This window comes from Narcine bancroftii, chromosome 1, assembly GCF_036971445.1.
Source record: "Narcine bancroftii isolate sNarBan1 chromosome 1, sNarBan1.hap1, whole genome shotgun sequence".
In the NCBI taxonomy this organism is placed as follows: domain Eukaryota; kingdom Metazoa; phylum Chordata; class Chondrichthyes; order Torpediniformes; family Narcinidae; genus Narcine; species Narcine bancroftii.
Window position 1 is genome coordinate 339,669,394 of NC_091469.1, and position 21,581 is coordinate 339,690,974.

Here is a 21,581-nt window from a genome sequence, read left to right on the forward strand (position 1 = left end):
ATAATATTTAAATGAAGTAAAACAAAGTAAAAACAGGAAGAAATATTGCAAAAGGAACATATTTACCTTTTCAGACGTATTTGAGATGCTTGCTGGTATCTCCAGGGTGATTGAAGGGAGGCCTCTGTCGCAGAAGGAGCCTGGTCCTGGGGTTGTGATGAGGACCCAATGAAGGGTTGATTTGGAGGGGACACCTGTGGATGCGTCCCTCCCGAAGACTAGGAAAAATGGTATCTGACAGGAAGGAAGTGTGCCATCGTGCACACCCAAATCAGCGTTTCAGTATATGTTCGCTAAGGTACAAGAGGTAATGGAATGGAATTATGCTCAAGAAATAAGAGAAGTGATGAAATTAGATAGTGACATTGATGAAGATACAGAACAAGAAAAAAGATAAGAAGAGAAACAAGAAGATACAAAAGCAAGAGCAAGCTAAATATGGGATAATACAAAGGGTTACAGGGGAAACTAAATTTAAAGAGAATCCACTTAAGGGGGTTGTAAGAGAAATTCTGCAACAGAAGAGGGAAATGAAGGAAAAAATATTATATTTGAGATCCAAGATAAACATATGAATACAAAGCTTTAGTAGAAGAAGTAATATTAATATTGTTGCAATGAAAGAGGGAAAGGAACAAGATATGATTCGATTCCTACAAAGATGGATACCTAAAGTTCTGGAGGTGAATAAATTTGAAAGTCCTATTGAAATTGAAAGGGCACATAGAGCCTTTAAGCCACGACCACAACCAGTTGAAAAGCCTCGCTCTATAGTGGTTAAATGTTCAAAATAACAGGTTAAGGAAAAAAATTCAGAGCTTTGCCATCTGAAAGAATGAGAAAACTCACTTGAGTATCATGGATCAAAGATTTTGTTTTATCCAGGCATTAGTGTACAATGGTTGATTAGAAGACGGGAAATTAATTTGGTAAAGAAAATCCTTTTGGAAAAAGGCTACAAATTTTCACTTCATTACCCAGCTATGTTGAAGATTTTATTACCTGATGGTAATAAGATATTTTTCAAAGATTATAAACAAGCAGGGGAATTTGTGGAGACATTACCTATTAATGAATCGAAGAAGGGAGTTCAATTTGGTTAAGAAAACCCTTTGAGAAAGAGGAAAAAGTTATAAATTTCTGTTTTGTTTTCCAGCAATGTTGAAGATTCCATTACCTGATATTTTCTTTCATAAATTGTAAATAATCAGTAAAATTTGTAGAGATATTATTTATTAATGAATTCAAGGAATGAAATCAATTTATTTAATTATTAAGGTTGATACTTTATTTTTTTTTAAATATACCTGGGAGGTTAGGGGTATCAAGGTCTGGGATCCTATGACCATGTTCTTTTAGTGGCAGATCCCACACCACGAACAATAGTGGGGGGGGGGGGGGTGAGAGATGCCGTATATTTAACAGCACGTGTAAGGGGGATTTATTTATCTTTTTTTATTTTATGTTTTGGATTTCAATAAAATTTGGGAGTAATTTAGAAACAAGATTTGATTTATTGTAGGAAAGTTTGGTTGAATAAAAAAGGAATAGCATATTTATATATATTATAAATGGAAAAATTAGCTTATTTATTATTTTAATTATTCTAGAGGAATATTAGAAGATGAAGAGATTAATATGAGATTACTTTGTAAAAGGGGTGCCTGTATGAGTTAAATGTTAGACTTTTTTTAATATATGATCCTCCTTAAGAAATATATATGTATGTATGTATATATATATATATATATATATATATATATATATATATATATACATATGATTTTGAGTTGTATTGTGTAAAGTATTTCTGGGAAAATCCATTTTTTCTCTATTTGTTTTATTTTTTCTTTTTTTTTTATTAATTGAGGATTTTTTTCTGGGCCTTATTAATATTTGGAGATGAAAAGATTAATATGAGATTACCTGCAAGGTAGAGTTATATTTGTAATTAAATATTAATTAGAGGTTTTTTTTTAAGATGTTTATATATGATATTGTGTTGTTAATAACACTTTTGGGGTAATTTTGTTTTGTGTTTGGATTTCAAGAATAGATGGGAGTAATTTAGAAATAAGACCAATTATTGGAAGTAAGACTTCAATTATATATATGTATGATAATGAGTTTTTTATGACTGCTTTTGGAGTAACTCTTGTTTTTAAAATTTATTGTTTTTTTTATTGGGGATTAAATATAATGCAATGTATAAATGAGTAATAATTGATGCATTTACTTTTTATATTGGATACTCCTTGAGGGATATATCTATATATGACATTGTGTTATGAAGATTGTGTATTAGTAAGGTGGGGATGGGGGATTAAATGTATAAATGATTAAAATTTTATTTAATTATTTAAAATGTTGTTTACATTGTAGATGAAAACTAAAATAAAATTTAAAAAAACAATGTTGAGTAAATACACGTTCTGGTTCATGGAGGGGAGGGGGCCCTTGAAGTCCATACTTAGATGTTCAAAGGGGCAGGTAGCCTTGATCATTTGAGCTTACTCCGGCTGGTAGAAGTGCAGCTTGCACTCCATAGTCAGCTCTCTGATATCCTCCACAAAGTGATAGATCCTGGTGACCCTAGGGTGGCAGAGGCTGTTGTGTAGGGCTTAGATATAATCTGCTTGCACATTGGTGCAGGTATCCCAGGGCTCGTGGAGCTTCCCGAGCTGGTACAAGATCTCATAGTTGTAGGTGGACAGTTCAGTTCTCCACCTCAGGATCTTGTTTTTAATTTTTCCCCACTGTTTGTTGTTAAACATAAATGTGACTGCACATTGGTCAGTCAGCAGGGTGAACAATTTGCCAGCTAGATAATCCCTCCAGTGGTACACAGCTTCCACTATGGCCTGGGTCTCTTTCTCAATGGCTGAGTGCCGGAGTTCGGGGCCCTGGAGGGTATATGAGAAAAATGCCACTGGTCTTTCTGTTTGGTTCAGTGTGGTAGCCAGGGCAAAGTCGGACACATTGCTCTCCACCTGGAATTAGATGGATTCGTCTACAACATGCTTCACTGCCTTGCCGTGAGTGAGTGTGAGTGAAGGCCACTTGGACTTCTGCTGAGGGGGGACATAATTTGGCACCCATTGTGCATAGTATGAAAGAACCCCAGGGACCTTTTCAGGGCCTTGAGGTAATGGGGGAGTGGGAGGTTCAGCAGGGGCTGCATACACTCATGGTCGGGTCCAATGACTCCACGCACCCTAGTATAACCAGATGTGAAATGTGTAACATGAGGTTCAGGGCTTTTTCTGTCTGGAGATTTTTGCAGGTTAGCATCATGATCCTGTTGGTCATGGCCTCAGATGGTCATTTTGTACAGTAGGGGAAACGTGGCTTCTAGTTGGTGGCCATCCACCATTTAGTCCATCTCCCTCTGGAAGACTGAAACTCTATTCGTGACTCCAAAGGGGACCCTGAGGAAATGGTAGAGGTGGCTGTCCACCTCAAACGACACGTATGGGCTGTCCTCTGGGTGGAATGGGAGCTGGTGATAGGCCGACTTGAGGTCGATGGTGGAGAAAACCCAGTATTGGACAATCTTGTACACAATGTTGGCTATGCAGGGGAGGGGATAGATGTCCAAGAGGGTGAACCAGTAGATGGCTGTAGTCTATGACCAACCTGTGCTTCTCTCCACTCTTTATCACCACCACCTGTGCTCTCCAAGGGCTGGTGCTGGGCTCTATGCTGTCCTCTGCCAAGAGTCACTTAACATCAGCCTTGATAAAGGCTCTATCCCCAGGACTATATCACCTGCTCTTTGTTGCCACTAGCTAACAGTTGGGAGTGAAATTTTCAAATGGGGTGTGGTGGGGCCTGGCAGGTGGACAGACTGCAAGTCGTGAACAGTGGGTGATATTCAGGTTGCTGATTGTCTGTGTTCGGGGAGATGGGCTGGTGGTTTTAAATTTGGTTATTACGGCAGTAGGGGTGGGGTCCATAATATTCCATCACAACATTTTTAAGTTGGCACTGGAAGTTAAGACCTAGTATGACAGGTGCACAGAGTCATGGCATCATGAGCAATTTAAAATTCTTGTTGTTGGTGCCATCCACAGTTAACGTTACTGTGCAGCCACCTCGGATTTCAGTCGAATGGGACTTGGCCAATGAGATTTTATACTTAACTGGGATCACTGTGAGGGAGCAGTGCTGTACAGTGCCCAGGTGTATAAAGCTTTCAATGCTTTCCATGTTGAACAGACAGTTTGTAATGCAGCTGTTTACCTCAATGTCCATGGTGGACCTTACTAATTAATGTGGGCTGCTCTGGTCCAGAACAATAGATACGAGTGTCAGTTTGTTGTCTGAGTTACTGCTACTGTATGTGCATATTGGCAACCTCCACGATGTCCACCCCAAAGATGGGTACCCCCATGGTTCACACACGGTTGCCATCAGAAGTGACGTCGATCCTGGCTGTCATGTCTGGATTCCTGCTGTGCTGTTCTCCGTGACTGGAAGTGGAGCCGGAAATAACATGATCCAAGATGCGACAGCAATTGTTTGCATGTGGCAATGCAGGGCGGAGGTCTGGACCTACATACCCTTCCGTATTGTCCTTTTCTTCCACAGCTGGAGCAGGTCTTGATTCTGGCAGGATAACTCTTCTGTGGCTGTTTTTCTGGCCACAGCAATAGCACCTCGGGTGCTCATCGATAGTGCCCACTATTTGGGATGCATTCCCCATCCCAAGGTGGCAGCACCCATGCTCCCCATCTGGCAGCTCCATTGCCAGAGGAGTAAGCCTCCGTGATCATTTGGGCTGTGTCTAGTGCCTTGGCAAGATCGACGATGATCTTCAGGATCCAATCGCCCTTCTCCGAGAGCCTTTGTCTGATATTATCAGACCTGAGACTGGCCACACAGGCATCCCTGATCAGCTCCTCCTGGCAGATGGCTGCTGTAATGTTAGTGCAGCCACAAGCTTGTCCCACCTCTTGCAAGGCCTGAATGTATTCGTCAACGGACTCTCTATGTACTTGTCAACAGCTGCCCACGAAGTATCTGGCATAGATTACGTTCTTCAGATCCAGGTACTGCTTTTGCAGAAGCCCCATAGGTGGCTGAGTAAGTCTCACAGTCTCTAATCATCTGAAAAATGCGGTGGCCAGCCTGTGCAAACAGCAGTCTTTCTTTATCAACCTCTTCCCAAATGTTGTATCGCCTTATAAAGGCGTTCAGGCAGTGCAGCCACTGATTGAATTTTACGGAGGCCCCTGGATCCTCAGGGTCAGTGTCCAGCTTCTCCACTCTAATAGCCTTGTCCATGGCATGTGGGTTATAGCGATTAAATTGTAGCACTGTCGATTAGACCGCCAGGCCAGAAGTCGAGATTAATAGGCTTTACTCACTATAAACTTACAGGCATATCTTACATGCTGTTGGCCTGATTCCAAGGCAGTCCTGAGGGAGGGAATTGGGCAATAGTGCCTTTATTAGGAATCCTGAAGGGGGGAGGAGTTATCGGGGTAGGCAAACCAGTACAATGCATGTATTACAGTTCTTTACTCATAAAAACGTATCTATTATATGTTTTACCAGCTCATCATTCTCTTCAAATATCCAATGTCCCCAGATTTGCAAAAGGAGAATCAGTATCATGAATGGCAATTTGTCAATGCTTTTTTTCCCCTACCAATGTGCTCTATTGTTAAGACAAACAACAAATGATTAATGTCCTTCCAAACAAGCCATTTCCTGAACTTTAACTGGATGCTTGCAGTGGTATCAGTCCAGACACCAATTCATATGGTTGGGGGTTTATGTTCACTCTCCATGGAGTTGGCCACATAATACAAACTTCAAAGGTTCCAAGTTCAAAGTTCAATATTTCAAAGTTCAGATTTATTTCCAGAGTACATATATAATATAGGAACATAGGAAGTAGGAAAAGGAGTAGACCAGAAATGGCCCGTCGAGCCTGCTCTGCCATTCCCTACGATCATGGCTGATCTAATTTATGACCTAACTCCACCTATCTGCCTTCTCCCCATATCCCCTAATTCCTCTGGTCTTTCTGTTTGGTTCAGTGTGGCAGCCAACCCTGAGATTCTTTTTCCTGCAGGAGTGGCAGAATTTCTAGTTGAAGGTAGTGCTAAAAACTGCAATCAAGAAAAGTTGTGGATACAAAAGAGAGAAATATAAACAAAAAAGTAATGTAAATAAACTTTCTCCGCAATACAGAAGAAAAAGTATATATTCAGAAATAAATAATGTTCAAAGTAAGATTCCTTAAATGAGTCTATGATTCTGCTGGTGGAGGGGTAGAAACTGTTCCTGAATCAGGTGGTACAGGTCTTGTGACACCTACACCTCTTTCCTGATGGCAGCATGACAACAGAGCATGTGCTGGGTGGTGTGGATCTTTGATGATTGCTGCTGCTCTGCGATGGCAGCATTCCATGCAGATTTTCTTGATGGTGGGGAGAGTTTTGCATGTGATGTACTGGGCTGTAGCCAGTATCTTCTCCAGGTCTTTCTGCTCAGACATATTGGTGCCCCAATACCAGGTTGTGATGTAGCCAGTCACCACACTTTACACTACACATCTATAGAAGTTTGCCGACTCAACTCCTCAGAAGTCTAAGTGCTGATGTGCTTTCTTCAGGATGTCTTTAGTGGTTCAGTCCGGGTAATGTCCTCCGAGATATTGACTCCCAGGAATTTAAAATTGCTCGCCTTTTCCGCCTCTCATCTCCCAATGATCACTGGATTGTACACATCTGGTTTTCCCTTCCTAAAGTCCACAATCAACTTTTTGGTTTTGGTGGCATTGAGTGCAATGTTGTTGTCAGTGCACTATTCAGCCAAGTTTTCAATCTCCCTCCTGCATGCTGACTCATCACCCACTTTTAATGATATCGTCAGCAAATTTGTTGATGGTGTTGCTGTGTACCAAGCCACACAGCCATTGGTATAAAGTGAGTAGAGCAAGGGACAAAGTACACAGCCCTATGTAATTGCAATTGTGGAGGATATGTTCTTACTAGTCCTCAGTGATTGTGGTCAGGAGATTCAATGAGGACCTGAAGATCCAGACTGACACATGAATGCAGTCCTGAGCAACAGTCAAAACTTCTGCCTTATAGCTTTAAAATAAAATAAGGGATTTTAGCACAAAACTATTGTGGGACTATCCTTCGAAAGGAAGTGGTAGAATCAGAGGGATGAGGATGGTGGGGAGAGATTGAGGGGAATGCAGGGAATACAGCTTCATGTAGGATGTGTAAAAAGCTGCTTGATGGTCACGGTAGATCTGTCAGTTTCTATATTGTATTTCTCAATGATTGTATTACAACAAACTTTCTGCTTATTTTTGTGGTGCTTTCTGTAATATCTTGCTGCGAACATAATAATAATAGCTGCATTCTTTCAGGTCAGTTTAATTGCTGGCTGCATCTTTTAACAGGCATTGTGATATAAAAACACACATCCATGTGTGACATGATGCTGTGCCCAGAAACAATTCATAAACATAAACAATGCTTGATAGTCTGGCTTGCATGCTTTTGAATGCTTACTTACTTTCACAATGCATCAACACATATCATGGTTCTGGTTCCTGGTAGAGTACTTACACCAGACTATACATACAAGTTTATAGTGCAGTTTAGAGCCAAAACTTTCTGATTTAGATGTAGAACTCTTCAGCCATCTGAGGTAACCCAGTAAGTAAGAGTGGAATGTTTCCTTTAACAAAGGTGTTAAACTGGTTTTGCATTTTTACTGCCAGGAGACATTCCACAAGACAGTCTGCTCTTCACCCAGGTGAAAAGTTTAGGCTACAATGGAAAGTGTGCAGAGCCTTTTGCCATTTATGAGAGTGTTTTGGCTCAGAATAACTAGATATCGACAACTGCAAATACAGTTGAAAGAACTGACATATTAGCACCAATGAAGTTTGTTTCAGGCCTGACTCCAAATAACAAGATCAATTAAATGTCTCATTTTCATTTTGGAGGGCTGTTGTTTCGAACCACTGTTATCTACCATTCATTTAGAGCTATTGTCACCAAAAAAAGGTGGCACCACATCTGCTGCAATGGCAGCGCTGCCGCATATGCAGACCTGAGGAGAGCGGGGAGCGAAGACATAGAACTCCCTCATGAAATCCTACTGTAACAACTCTGTCCAGGCTTTAAATGGCTTGTTAAAGGAGCCAAATCCTGCAATGGCGGGGACTTGGGCCCATGATGGCAGCACCTGTGGCTTTGAGAGGCTCCAGATTCCAGGGGAGCAGTAGAATGGTGCAGGGCACCAGTTACGGGAAGAATGTCCTCCCGTTGAGAAGGAGAAGCAGAGGGGACAACCCTAAAGATGCTGACGATGGTGGTGGACCAGTGAGGGGCTCTGTGGCTGAAGAACACCCACAGGTGGAGAAATGTTGGTGACATGTGGCCGAGGAACCACACAGACTGTGGGCTGCTGGTGACTTGAGGTGGAGGGACTATAGGCTGCTGGAGGCTGGCTCATGGGAGCCAGCTGTTGGGAACTGAATTCTAGAGGGCAAAGAGGATTCTTGCTCACAGTGTGGGAGATTTGGATCTGGGTGCTGGTTGCCAATGGTTTGAACTGAATTGGAGTCTTGGGTGCTGCAGAGGCTGTGGGAGTACTGGAGGCAAATCCATGGAAACTCTGGGGGACTCTCTTTTAGTTCTCTTTCTCTAACTGTAAGGGGCACAGAGGAATGTTAATACTAATGGCAAATCTGTACCTGCCTTCTGACAGACTAAAGTCAATTTCGCGAAGCCAAGCCAAAGAATAAAATCTAATCTAATTGGTAATATTCTCAGACATTTTAACCAAACATCCAGGATGTTAAATGGTAGACAATTGAGGAGTGCAATGGAACAAAGGGATTTAGGGATTCTGGAACATAATTCCCTGAAAGTGGTGAAGGAAGCATTTGGTATGTTGACCTTCATAAATCAGAGTATTGAGTACAGGAGTTAGGGTGTCATGATGAAGTTGTACAAGGCATTGGGAAAGCCAAATTTGGAATATCATGTGCAGTTTTGGTTGCTGAATTGTCGGAAGGATATCAACAAAATAGAGAGAGTGCAGAGGAGGTTTTCAAGAATGTTGCCTGGGTTTCAGTATTTGAGTTACAAGGAAAGGTTAAACGTTATTTCCAGGAACATAGAAGACTAAGAGGTGATTTGATAGAGGTATTTAAATGAGTAAAAATTAGTGGGGGGGGGGGGCAGATAAAGTAAATGTGAATTAGCTTTTTTTCCATTGAGAGTAGGGGAGATTCAAACAAGAGAACATGGGTTGAGATTGAAGGTGGAAAAGTATAAGGGAAACATGAAGGGGAGCTTCTTCACTCAGAGACTGGCGGGAGTATGGAATGAGCTTCCGGCGGAAGTGGTAGATGCAGGCTTGAATTTAATATTTAAGGAAAAGTTGGATAGGTATATGGATGAGGGAGGTATGGAGGGTTATGGGCCAGGTGCGGGTTAATGGGACTAGGTGGAAGAAGGTATTTGACATGGACTAGAAGGGCCAAAATGACCTCTTTCTGTTTTGTAATTGTCATCTAGTTATACGGTCAAATGCAGGATCAGCCTTATCTATGCGCTCATTATAAACTTAACAAAATAATGGATTGTAAACCGAGGATCTAATTCGGTAGAGATCAGTTTAATCGAATTAAGGGACAGGCGATGTTCATTCTTGATCGACTGAGAATGATGTGCTTTTGGAGGGGGCGACATTTCTGTATCACCAAAAACACTCCGCAGGTTAACGATCAAAGCACAACACGCCCACAGCTCAATGTATTACTAAGAACAACATTAAAACAATTCAACCTTCAAAGCGCAGGCAAGCCTGCTGACGAAGCCTGAGAAATTCGAAATTACATTCCGACCATGTTCTGAAAAGTAACGTTTATAGCCGCCGCAGAAAATATGCACAAGACATCTCGAACAGTAACGACTGGAGATAATGTTGTATTAAATAATTTTCTGCGTTAGATATTTAGGATAAATGTGGGAATTTCTTGTGCCTTCCAGGTGTCACGAATTCCGGTACATGTTTCTGTATGCGTCGGTGCTTACGTGTTTTTTAACTGACTATCCCTGCCAACCATCGATGTTGTTTTCAATGCTTTGAATTCCTCGGCCCCACTTCTTCATCGGTCGCCTCCGCAAACTTGCACAGAACCTATCGGGAATCTGTATCCCTGGGCACACCTGGGAATGATTAATGCACCAGAGATCAACATACATGAGCCGTGAAGACGGCGGTGGGTAATTGAATGCACTGATTTCGTGGGATAAACAGTCTATCCATATGTCTCCTTGACTTAATGAAGGGTGTAATTCCCTTCTTTGTGTAGCAACCCCCTACATAATAGGCGTTGTTAAAAATAACTTCAAGCACTTTAATGAATTGCAAAGTAACAAGAAAACCAAACATGAGTAGAACACTGACAAATCAATAAACATATCGGACCCGCGCACGTAATCCTTCTGGCAAACCGTATGAAGCAGCAAACAGGCATTCAGAATGAGTTGTTGATGCAAGGAAACTTGATACATAATATTGGGGAACTTTAGCAACAGGCTGGGAAGTGAGAACCTGTCCAGGAATAACCCGATCAGACTTGCTCTCATGATCATTTTCAGGTGATTGGGTAAAAAAAATGTTAAAATTACTATCCTACCGTTTCCCACCCATATCTTAATTCAAGTCACGAAAAATAACTATTTGCAAAAATGGAACAGAAAATTCGCAGCCTCGAAGTTTCTAGTTTAATACTAAGTGAGACGGGGCACGCTATTCTACTTGTTCTATTTACTGTTTTCACTGGGGCGACTGATGTGCAGTAGGACCACGCTTTCTGGTTTATTTACTATAATAAAATATGAAACAACCCCAGTCAATTTCACGCTATTCAAATCACACAGCAACCTTGGGCGAGTCCACATAACAGGTGTAGGGGGAGAGCTATATAATAAAGTTCAATCTCAAAACAGATGTATCGGAAGCCCTTCGATGAAAGGTATTCACGATATACTGCTTTTCCTAATAAAGATCAATAGCTGTCTGGTGAGTGGTAGAGTGCCAGGAGCGAGTTGGTGTCTCTTCGATTCCAATTCCACTTCCCCCCCCCCTTCCCACCGTGTGAGTTGGACGGCTCGGATGCTGATATTACCCAGGTCTGAGCGAGTCTCTGGAGACTTGAGGGATTTGTCCCTGACAGTAAAGAACTACCTGGGTTCCTGGAACTGTCTCGACAAAAACAATCTCAGCTGAAAGCGATCTCCGCTTTCCATTCACTTGTGGCGGTGGACAGGAGCTGTCTGAAACAGAAGCGAAACCATCCATGTTGATTGAAACAATCCTCTAATAAGACTCTCGGTCTTCCAAGGTCATTGATACCTGTGGTACTCAGCAGAATCAGTGGAAGTCTCTGTGGGGGAAAAAAAATTAAACACAACCCGACCATGAGTTTGGAAGTTTTCAAGGAGAGGGGATTCGGGAGTAAACCCGCTGAAGTTTGCAGCGACTCGGAGGGCAGTGTACCCTCGCCCCTCTCTGCGGCAGAGGAACTGGGATCGGATGGAGACTGTGTGGCGAATAGTCCGCCACCGACAAACTCGTGCTCCGAGGGAAAATCCAAGACCTACACCAGGCGTCCCAAGCCGCCCTATTCCTACATCGCCCTGATCGCCATGGCCATCAGGGACTCGGCTACAGGTCGTCTCACCTTGGCCGAAATTAATGACTACCTGATGAAGAAATTCCCCTTCTTTCGAGGCACCTACACAGGTTGGAGGAACTCAGTCCGCCACAACCTGTCCTTAAACGACTGCTTCGTCAAAGTGCTCCGCGATCCATCCAGACCCTGGGGCAAAGACAATTACTGGATGCTGAACCCGAATAGCGAGTACACGTTCGCGGACGGGGTGTTTCGCCGCAGAAGGAAGCGCATTGGCCGCAAACCCCTCAAGGAACCCGGCGACCAACACGTGCCTGAAGTTCTCTCGACATCCACTAAGGAAGAAGAATCCCATGCCAAATTTTCCAGTTCTTTTGCAATTGACAGCATCTTGAGCACACCTTTTCAAAGGCAAGAAGAGAAGGTGTCAGAAACCAAAGTGCCCTGCAATGTTGGCAGACTGTTCTTGTCCAACAGACCACTGATAACTTATCCGTACCTTTCCTACCCTCCCGCAGCCCCAGTGCCGCCACTGTTCCCCATTAGCCCGGGTACCTCCTCTCTGCTGCAGCCCTACAGGTTCTCTGCGTCAGAGCAGAGCTTGCTGGAGCACCGAGCCAACCCTTTCTACTCAAAGGTTTTTCAGAACAGGATTGCCATCTCAGACACTTTTTCTTGCATTGGAGTGCCAACGGCAGTGCATCCTACGCCCTATAACCCTTACAAAATCGAATCGCTGATTGTTTAGAAGATTGCCTGTAAAATTCTAAGGGAAGAAGATATGGAGCTTCTTTTGTGCACCTTTGTTGGTTTAGAGCCTTAATGATAGAGCAATTTACCCCGAGCACCGTTAGGAACCTGAGAAATGCCTCGGTTCGAATATTGCTAGATCAGATATTTGCCTGCTGTTGTGTATATTGACAAGACCAGTTGCTCTGGTCGTTATCAAAAGGAACTATATATATATATATATATATATGTGTGTATATTAAGGGAATTTATAGTAAGTTATCAATCGTTTTTAAAAAGCGAGAATGTGAGATCATTTCTGCCGCGAACGATGGCATTGCTGCGTGCCAAAATAAGTAGCTGCGAATTTTTTTAAAGACAGAACTATTTATAACTTTGTTTTCCAAAATCAACAAAAAAAAAACCAGACTGGCGATAACATTTTCATCATGTTGTTTTTATAAGCAATCTCGTGTAGAATATTACTGACCATGCTCGAATCGAGAGAGTATGTTTGATGAATCTCAGACCTGTTACTAAAGACGGGACCCCACTGCCAATATAAGCAGGTGATTTTCGTGTCTTTTTTTTGTTCTATGAGGTGACGCAGAGGCGTTGTATTTTCGAATAAAAAAAAGCTTTGATAATAAACCCTGCTGCTTGTTGCGTGCAATAATTTGACAATCGATCGGTTTCATCTCTGTGATTTGATAAGGGGCAATCATATTTTTAAAAAGTTAAACAACAGGAATCGGATTCGCGTGAGACTTATTTATAAACGCCTGTGCGTGTTGAAATACAAGAGATCAGATTATGAAACACGGCTGCCTTGAAAGGTTTGGGGTGGAGCCAAACTCTTGGAAAAATCAGAGCAGGTTGTTTACATCTTAAATCCAGCAAAGTTTTCCAAAGGTGTATTCAGTCATTATCTATTGCAAACCAGCACTTTACGAAAGGGTGGTGAATGATTCCTTAAGCATATTTTCACGAATTTGAATGGCAAAAAAAAATTACCCTCGGATCAGCGCGAAACAAAAAAAAATACACAGAATCCTATTGTACTGATTTTCATTCCATTTGAACTGGGGGAATGAAATGAACAAGAGGCGGATCAGTGAAACTTTTCACAAAGTGAAGACTTCCTCCAGATCACACAGGTGATCGAAATTCTGGAGATGTTTTCGGGTGGATCGCATCAGAGATTAATATGGGGGCATTCCATCCCAAACTGTGAAGAATTTTTTTTTCTTAACAGAGTTTTAACGAGAAGGTATCGGGAGGATGTCCAAGTTCGTGGTCGGTATACAAACAAATCGAGAGGATGCGGGCATTTAAAAGATTCCGATATTTTATTTTCCCATTATCAAATAATACATTCTTAATCGATCACACTTAGAATTCCGAGTCAATGAGATTTGAAAATGTAGACATGTTCTATCGCAACTTCAAAGCCTATGTGGAGGTAATCCACCTATTAATTCCTTAATGTACATATATACTGTTGAATATTTCCAGCATTTTCTTTTTTTGTTAACGATTTCTGCAAAGTTGAAATGCTGTTCATTTATCTGACTAAATTGGTCTACAAGCCAAGGTGTTGGATTCTGTCTGACACATGAATGAGATGTGTATATTCCACGTGACTTTTTTTAAAATTCATGCTGTTGCTTTGAAAACTGTACAAGTATGGAAATGACACACACGAGGTTGAAAAGCACGCAAATATATGCTCCAATTTTTTAAAATGAAATGAATGTTTAAAAACGTGCAAGCTAACTCATGGACAGGTATCTGGTTAGGGCCTCAAGCTGTATGCTGCCCTGCAGTTCATAACCAGTGCACGTTCTCCAATTCATTCACTGGCCCATCTCGTTTAACCACTTCTCAGGCACTCCCTTTACAAATACTTCGAGACCAGAGTATTCCCGCAGAGTCATTGTGCTCCCATGTAAAATAGGATAGTAGGAAGATCCCAATATTTATCTTACTTTGAAAAATAAATTTGTTCAGCGAATAATTAAAGAATTTCGAGTGGATATGATGTACACATGTTTAACAAATGTATCCCAAGTGTTGGAGGGCGATCATGAGGCGAGGTATTGAATAGTAAAGGTATTTGTTCAAACAGCAGGGATCAGGAAAGGGGCTCAGACATTTAGAAATTGGACTGACACTCTCCAGATGAGTTCTTATTTGGATCAACAAGGCCTAGCCAACATGCTTCCACCAGCACCATGTTGGAATTTGTTGGGATGTTAATATGGTTCATTTTCAGTAAATGTTACACCTCCCTTGCAAATTTGACTAGGTGTGATTGTAAAAAAAGTTAAGATGGTTTACTCAAGGCAACAATGTAGAATATAGAACTGCGGTGATTCAGTACCTGGCCACAGTTTAAACAATTAAGATAACCGCTTATGAAAGAGAGCTGGGATTATTTTAAATAACTTGTTATTAAATTGTGGTGCCTTGTGCACATGAAAAGGAGGTTCTCGGTGCCAAAGGAATGTTTAATCAGTCACTGGGAGGGCCAGTGATGTCAGTGTTGGCATAAAGCGAGACATCAAATAATTTTGAAGTTGTGCCAAACGGCATTCATCACGGCTCGCCCAGGGTTGGACCATTTACCTGACCTTGCTCATTTTAAAGGTCATCCTTGACGATTCCATTATCTTGTTCCAACTATGCTAGTTGCCTCACCCAAATGGTGACACCTTCCTTTGAAATTAGTTGTTGCTCACATGAGATACATTGAGCTCCCCGTGCAGTTCCCTCAGAAATAAAAACATCCATAAATGCAAATTCATTCTACACAAAAGACAATCGAACATGATAGAAATTTGATTTTAATGTCTAATTTAAATTAATGAGGATACCCCAAAGCAACTGTTGGATCTGCTTTCACCTTTCCCTCTTTTTACATTGACCTTATAAAGTCTGCAAAAATATTTTAACAGATTTTACTTGGTGAACTTTCTGACCTATCTGAGGAGTTCTGTCAAATTCTGCAGATCAGCAGAGATGTCACTCCAGCTGTGAAAATCTAGCGAAAACATTTGTCCTGCATTAGAACTGACTCTAAAGAATGAATGCATATGGAGAAATTAATAAATCAAAAGAGGATGGAACTCCTTAAATCTTGCACCAACACTTGTCTCTAATGACTTGTTGCTGAGTTTGTGCATTGAGTTACAACAATTAAAGTAAAACATAGGATGATAAGGCATGCACAAAAAAAAACATTGCTCTATTCCTTGGATAGGACTTGAGACCCGATGTGTCTTTGTGAGTCCTGGGCTCACCAAAGAGACTTGAAAGCAAAGAAACATAGACTGACATTTCAGTACATAACTCAAAAAGATCTACATTGTCAGAAGATTTTTTTTAAATCAGACAATAAATTTGTGTCCCACTTCCTCTTTCTGCTAAATGGTTGAGATTTCATACATGATTTTGAAGTAGAATTTATTCAGGTGTCCAAACATAATTCAGCCCTCAATCTACGCTGATAAATTACACAATCTTGTTGAGCTGGATTTTTCTATAGTAACTACACAAATCTTCTGAGAGATTTTCCATATAGTAACAGTGATTGTGTGGAACATAGAAGAGTAGGGCATAGGAACAGACAATTCATTCCATAAGTCTGAGCTGAATATGATCCCCAACTTAAAGTAAAACTGTGCTACTTGCAAATGAAACATATCCCACAAGTATTTAAGTGTCTACCTGGAAGTTTCTTAAACTATTGTATCTGATTCCACCACCACTCCTGACAGCCATTCCAGGCACCTGTGTGAAAACAAAATTGCCCTGTACATCTCCTTTGAACTCCTATACATAAAGGCATATCTCTGATATGTTACATTTTTACCAAGGAAAAAAAAAGATTATGAATGTCTGCATATCAATGCCCCTTATAATTTTGTAAGCTTTTATCAGGTCTCTGCTCAGCACTTTTCTAATAAATTTACTCTGCTTCTGTTCGCATAAATTGGTGTAAATTCCATTCCCCCTCTCATTAAATAGTCTGTCTACTGAGTAAAGTGACTTTGATATTTTTTAATGCAATCCCAGAGGCAAGAGGCAACCTAAATGTGGAAGCACAGAAATACTGGTGGAAATAATACCTCGAAGAAGGGTTCAGGCCCGAAATGTTGGTTATATGTCTTTACCTCCTATGGACACTGTGAGTCTTGCTGAGTTCTTCTAGCATTTCTGTGTTTTTACTACAGTCAGGATCTGAAGACTTTTGGGTTTCACTTCAACCTAAATGTGGAGCATGCAATCCAGATGTACCTCCTAAACAACTAAACTACTTCATATTGGTGTGGGTTTTTTTTTGTTAATGTAATTTATTTAATTTCAATGAGTAAGATTTGCTTTTGTCAGTATTTGAGAAAGTGTGTATGAGTAAGATTCTGGACTTTTAGTCAGAGGTTTGAGGTATTAAGTTCAATTCCACAAAGTTCAGGTTGATGGCCCAATACAAAATTCGGGTACTATTGTACTGTCTTTCATTTGAGATTTAAACTGAAGTCAAATCTTACAATCCAGGGAGGATTGAGACTATAGCATGGAAACCTTACAAGTTACGAAGCCATTTTTTAATCAACATAGTACAGCAAATCTTTAGCAAATTCATGGAAAAAAATCTCCATATTTTATTTGAAAGATATATATGTGGATCAGACTGCAATTCATATTTTAATACTGTTACATAATTTCAAACAATACAAACCAAAATGTACAATGCACAGTCAATAACACTAGAACAAAATAGTTTTTAGCTCCACCACTCCTTCTTTTGTCCATTGGATTTTGAGGTACATTACATTCTATAAGCCTTAAAATTCTGAGTCATTAACACAATAAACATCTGAGAATGGCATAAATTTCAGATTACATCATAAATCACATTTTCACACTCCATTGAAGAAAGGACATAGGACATAGATAATAGATAATAGATCAGGCCAGTGGCTCATCAAGTCTACACCAGCCATAATGCTAATCCAACAAAGCCCAGATGCCAGCACATGATCCATCTCCCTCTCTTCCCTCTCTGTTCAAATGTCTGTCTAAAAATAATTTAAATGTTGCTACTGTATCTGCTTCTATTACTTCCCGAATCGCATTTTCCAGGCACTCTCTATTTTAAAAAAAGTCCCACAAATCTCTGTTAAGTTTCCCCCTCCAATGTTCTTGAATATTTGACATTTACAACTTGAGAAAATTATTTTGACTATCAATCCTACCTATGCCTCTCATAATCTTATGAACTTCCATTAGGTTGCTCCCTCAATCTCATTGCTCCAACAAAAACAATCCATGTTTGTCCACCCTTTCCTAAGCTAATGAAACCAATGTTACAAGAACCATCATGACCCCCCCCCCCCACCCCACTACAGCCTCCAGTTGAGGCTGAAGCTGAAGAGATCAGAATCTTCAGGGGGGCAAATCCTCAGAAAGCGATTGGCCTTAAAACCTGTACAAACCAACTGGCTGGAATTTTTGTAAGCATTTTCAGCCTCCCGCTACATTGTTCAGAATTCCCATTTGCTTCAAAAGAGCATACATCATTCCAGTGTGCAAGAAGAGCTAGGTGACATGCCTCACTGACTAAGAGTTGGTGGCATTGATATCTGCCATGATGAAGTACTTCAGGAAATTGGTTATGAAATTAATCAGTTCCTTTCTCTAGAAGGAACTAGACCTACTTCAGTTCACCGATCAACAAAGCAGGTTAATGCCAGATGCCATCTTGCTGTACATCCACTCTGTGTTAGATCACCCTGATCACTGGAACACGTATGTCAGGCTGTTTGTCACTCACTACAGATCACCACAGCAAATCTCATGACATAGCCAATAGAACATGGGATTCTGTCCATCCCTCTGCAACTGGATCCTCAATTTCCTCATTACCAGACCCCCAGTTAGTGTAGATCAGAAACATCACCACTTTCTCACTGACTATCGACACAGGGACACACCAAGGCAGTGTGTTTAGTCCACTAGGTGACTCTATAATTACATAGCCAAGTTCAGAACCAACGCAAACTACATATTCCCTGATGATACCTGCATTGTTGGAAAAATGACTAGAAATTATGAGTCAAACTAAAGGATTGAGATCGAGAACCTAGCTGGGTGGTGTCCGAACAACAATTTTGTTCTCAACATCACCAAGACCAAGATTTATTTTAAGAAAGAGATACACATGGGCCACACACCCTTTTGCATTGATGAAAAGGAGGTGAAGAGAGTCGGAACCTTCAAGTTCGTGGAGTCTATAGTTCAGAAAACCTTTCCCAAATCCAGCACATTGAGGCAACTGTGAAGAGGGCACACCAACTACTTATTAAGGAGTGTGAAGAGATTTGCCATGCTATTGGATACGCCATCAAACGTCTACAGGTGAATTGTGGAAAGTATATTGGCTAGTTGCATCACAAACTGCTTTGGCAATACAAATGCCCAGGAATGAAACAGTTACAGAGTGTAGCTAATATATATATAAGACCATCACAGGCTCTGACTGGCCAACCATTGCAGACATTGATGGGAAGCGCTGCCTCAAGAAAGCAGCCAACATCATCCTGGTCACAACCTCTTCTCACAGCTACCTTTAGGTAGAAGGTATAAAAGGGTGAAAATCAGTACTTCCTGGTTTGAACAGCTTCTTTCCATCAGCTGTCAAACTTTGAACCTCCCCTTGGAACTGACTCATAGATTTTCCAATAGTACAAAAGAACTACCTGCACACCCTTTATACACAAGGATTAATGTGAATATTTATTATCTATTTATATATCTAATGTCTCTTTTAATTTAATTCAATTATAGATTTTCTTTACAGCTACCTGTTTGGCTGCAGCAAATAAGAATTCTTGCACATATGTACATTGTAATAATGTGTATGACAATAAACTCATTATTCATTGTCATTGAAACTAAAAAGACAATCAATAAACATGGAACCAATTTGGAGCAATTTCTCTGGGATAGAAAAGTTAAGTGAACATAATAGAAATCTTGTAGGAAGGGAACATAATATATATGACTGTCATTGTCTGATCAAAGAAAAGATGTCTTTTAGACAGAGAATGAAAAGAATATAGAACTTGTCCCATAGAACCAATGACACATTGCTGCTTTTAAATAGAAACTTAAGATTTATGTGGTCGCAACATCAATTATGGTCAATGAGAAAAAAAATGTTTCAATCCTTGCATTTTTTTGTCATTTTTAGAATGGAAACCCTCGAGCCTCCGGAAGGTTAAAAATAAAAGGTAAATCTCAGCCTGTCTGCCAGTGTTACATAAACTTGACTGATGTGGAATTAATTAATTAAGGCTCTTTCTTTTCCTCACACATACCATTTTAATGCTCCTTTACTCACCATGGACCCTATGTAACAAACCACGAACCCTATGTAACAAACCACAGACAAAAGGGAAGGAAAAGATGCTGGCAAGTCCAAGTCCCTTACTAGACCACATTTGGAACTTCTTGTGTTTTGCTGTGAGTGGCACCTGATCAATGAGGTCCAGTGGTTGAAAGATCCACACAGGCTGTGAGCGGCTGGATATTGGCTCATGGGAGCCAGGTATTGGTATCAGAACCATGATTCGTGAGGGTACTGAGGGCAAGAAGGACTACCGAAGGGCCTCAGATGCTGAAGGCTTCTTGATCATGTCGGAGGTTTGGATCTTGAGGCCAGATTGCCAATGGGATTGAATAGGAGCACTGAAGGTGAATCGACAAACACTCAATGTCTCTGAAGGACTCTCATTTGTTGCTCTTTCTCTCTTACTGTAAGGGATGCTGGGCAATGCTAATGGCATCTCTTACACCATGCAAAAGGAATTTTTGTGTAATATTACATTTTCTGTATCATTTCATGACAATAAAGAAATATTGAACCTTGTTTATGGAGAATTTTCTCATCAGATTACAACCTTGATTTATATACTGGATTGTTTGTTGCATATGCAATATTTGCCTTCACTCCCTTGCCACTGACAAACTATCTTGTCCCACTCCACAGCACTGTGCAGATACTTAGCCATCTGCACTTTGAATGCTACAGTGGATAGGATGGTGCAGCAGTTAAATTTCCAGATCATTGATCAGGTGCCTTAATTCCAAACCATCTGAATGCATAACTGACTATGGAGAAAAAGAAGATAAAATGAACAAGAGAATAGTGTTGAGGATGTTGCAGATCTGAAGCAGGTCGCAAAACAAAGTGATAATGATCAACATAAGCATATGATTGGAAATGTCAAATATTTTGTTTAGTGAGCTCTTGAATCTTTTAAAAATATGGTGCAACATAGAGCACTTTTCAATGTCTCAAGATTTCTTCAAGCACAGTTAAGTATTTTTGAAGTGCAGTCATTGTGTTAATGTGGAAAAGTACAGTAAACCACTGTTCACAATCAGCAGTGAGAGAATGATTTTTGCTGTTGGTAGTGAAGGATAAATATAATATTCACCTCCCCTCCACTTCATGAAAAGGATCTTAATTCTCATCCTGGGGATAAGTTCAATTATGAAAAGGAAGACTTGCCTTTGTACTTTACTGCAGTTCCAGACAAGATTATATGTTCCTGAGAAAGGAGTTTGTGCGTGAGCTCTTTGCCTACGAGTTTCTACCATTGAGGCTTGAATTAAAGTTTCAGTGCTTGGTGAATTGATGCAAAGATGGAAATGGTTGACATATCCAAGATGGAAGTCGAAGGCAGTTTGGGCATATATTAAAATCCTGACCACTTTATGCTAAATCAAAAAATAAAATAAACATTGTAATGAATACATCTGTGTTTAATGAGTAATAAATAGAATTAACTGAACATCTGGATATAGCAGTATTTGAAGAGAAAGGAAGTACCCATATCTCAAACAATAGATTAATCAGAACATATCATGAAACATTATCCAATTTTTTTTTTTTGCATGTTTTATTATCAGAGCGTCAGTGCGCCATACCTTCGCCATCATATCAGCTAATCTCAGATCCCGTTTTCACTCAGCCTTTCTTCAATCCCATTTGATTATCGGTGCTTTGTAAACACAGAAGGACAGATTATCAAGTGAAAACAAAACCTTGTATCATATTTCATGGCTATCTGCATAATTTTTTTCTTGCAATAATGAA

The 21,581-nt window shown here is 40.5% G+C and overlaps 1 protein-coding gene and 1 long non-coding RNA gene across 6 annotated transcripts in view; one reads left to right on the forward strand and one right to left on the reverse strand.

Moving 5' to 3' along the window:
* The first annotated feature begins 11,191 nt into the window (after positions 1-11,191).
* foxq1b (forkhead box Q1b) lies at positions 11,192-13,066 on the forward strand. Its single transcript, XM_069909746.1, has one exon. The coding sequence runs from the start codon at positions 11,472-11,474 to the stop codon at positions 12,432-12,434; it is 963 nt and encodes a 320-aa protein (XP_069765847.1). The 5' UTR covers positions 11,192-11,471; the 3' UTR covers positions 12,435-13,066.
* Positions 13,067-17,802: 4,736 nt separating this feature from the next.
* The window catches only part of LOC138748883 (uncharacterized), a 29,431-nt gene continuing 25,652 nt past the window's right edge, over positions 17,803-21,581 (reverse strand). For 3 of the 5 annotated variants that reach the window (XR_011348295.1, XR_011348301.1, XR_011348298.1), the window contains exon 4: positions 21,224-21,486. This is a non-coding gene — a long non-coding RNA (uncharacterized lncRNA). Of the gene's footprint in view, positions 21,203-21,223; positions 21,487-21,581 lie in introns of those variants that run through there. The other 2 variants (XR_011348297.1, XR_011348296.1) reach the window with 2 other exon arrangements.

Excerpts from the sequence above, each read along its gene's own strand:
- foxq1b (XM_069909746.1), top strand. The coding sequence starts at position 11,472 with ATGAGTTTGGAAGTTTTCAAGGAGAGGGGATTCGGGAGTAAACCCGCT.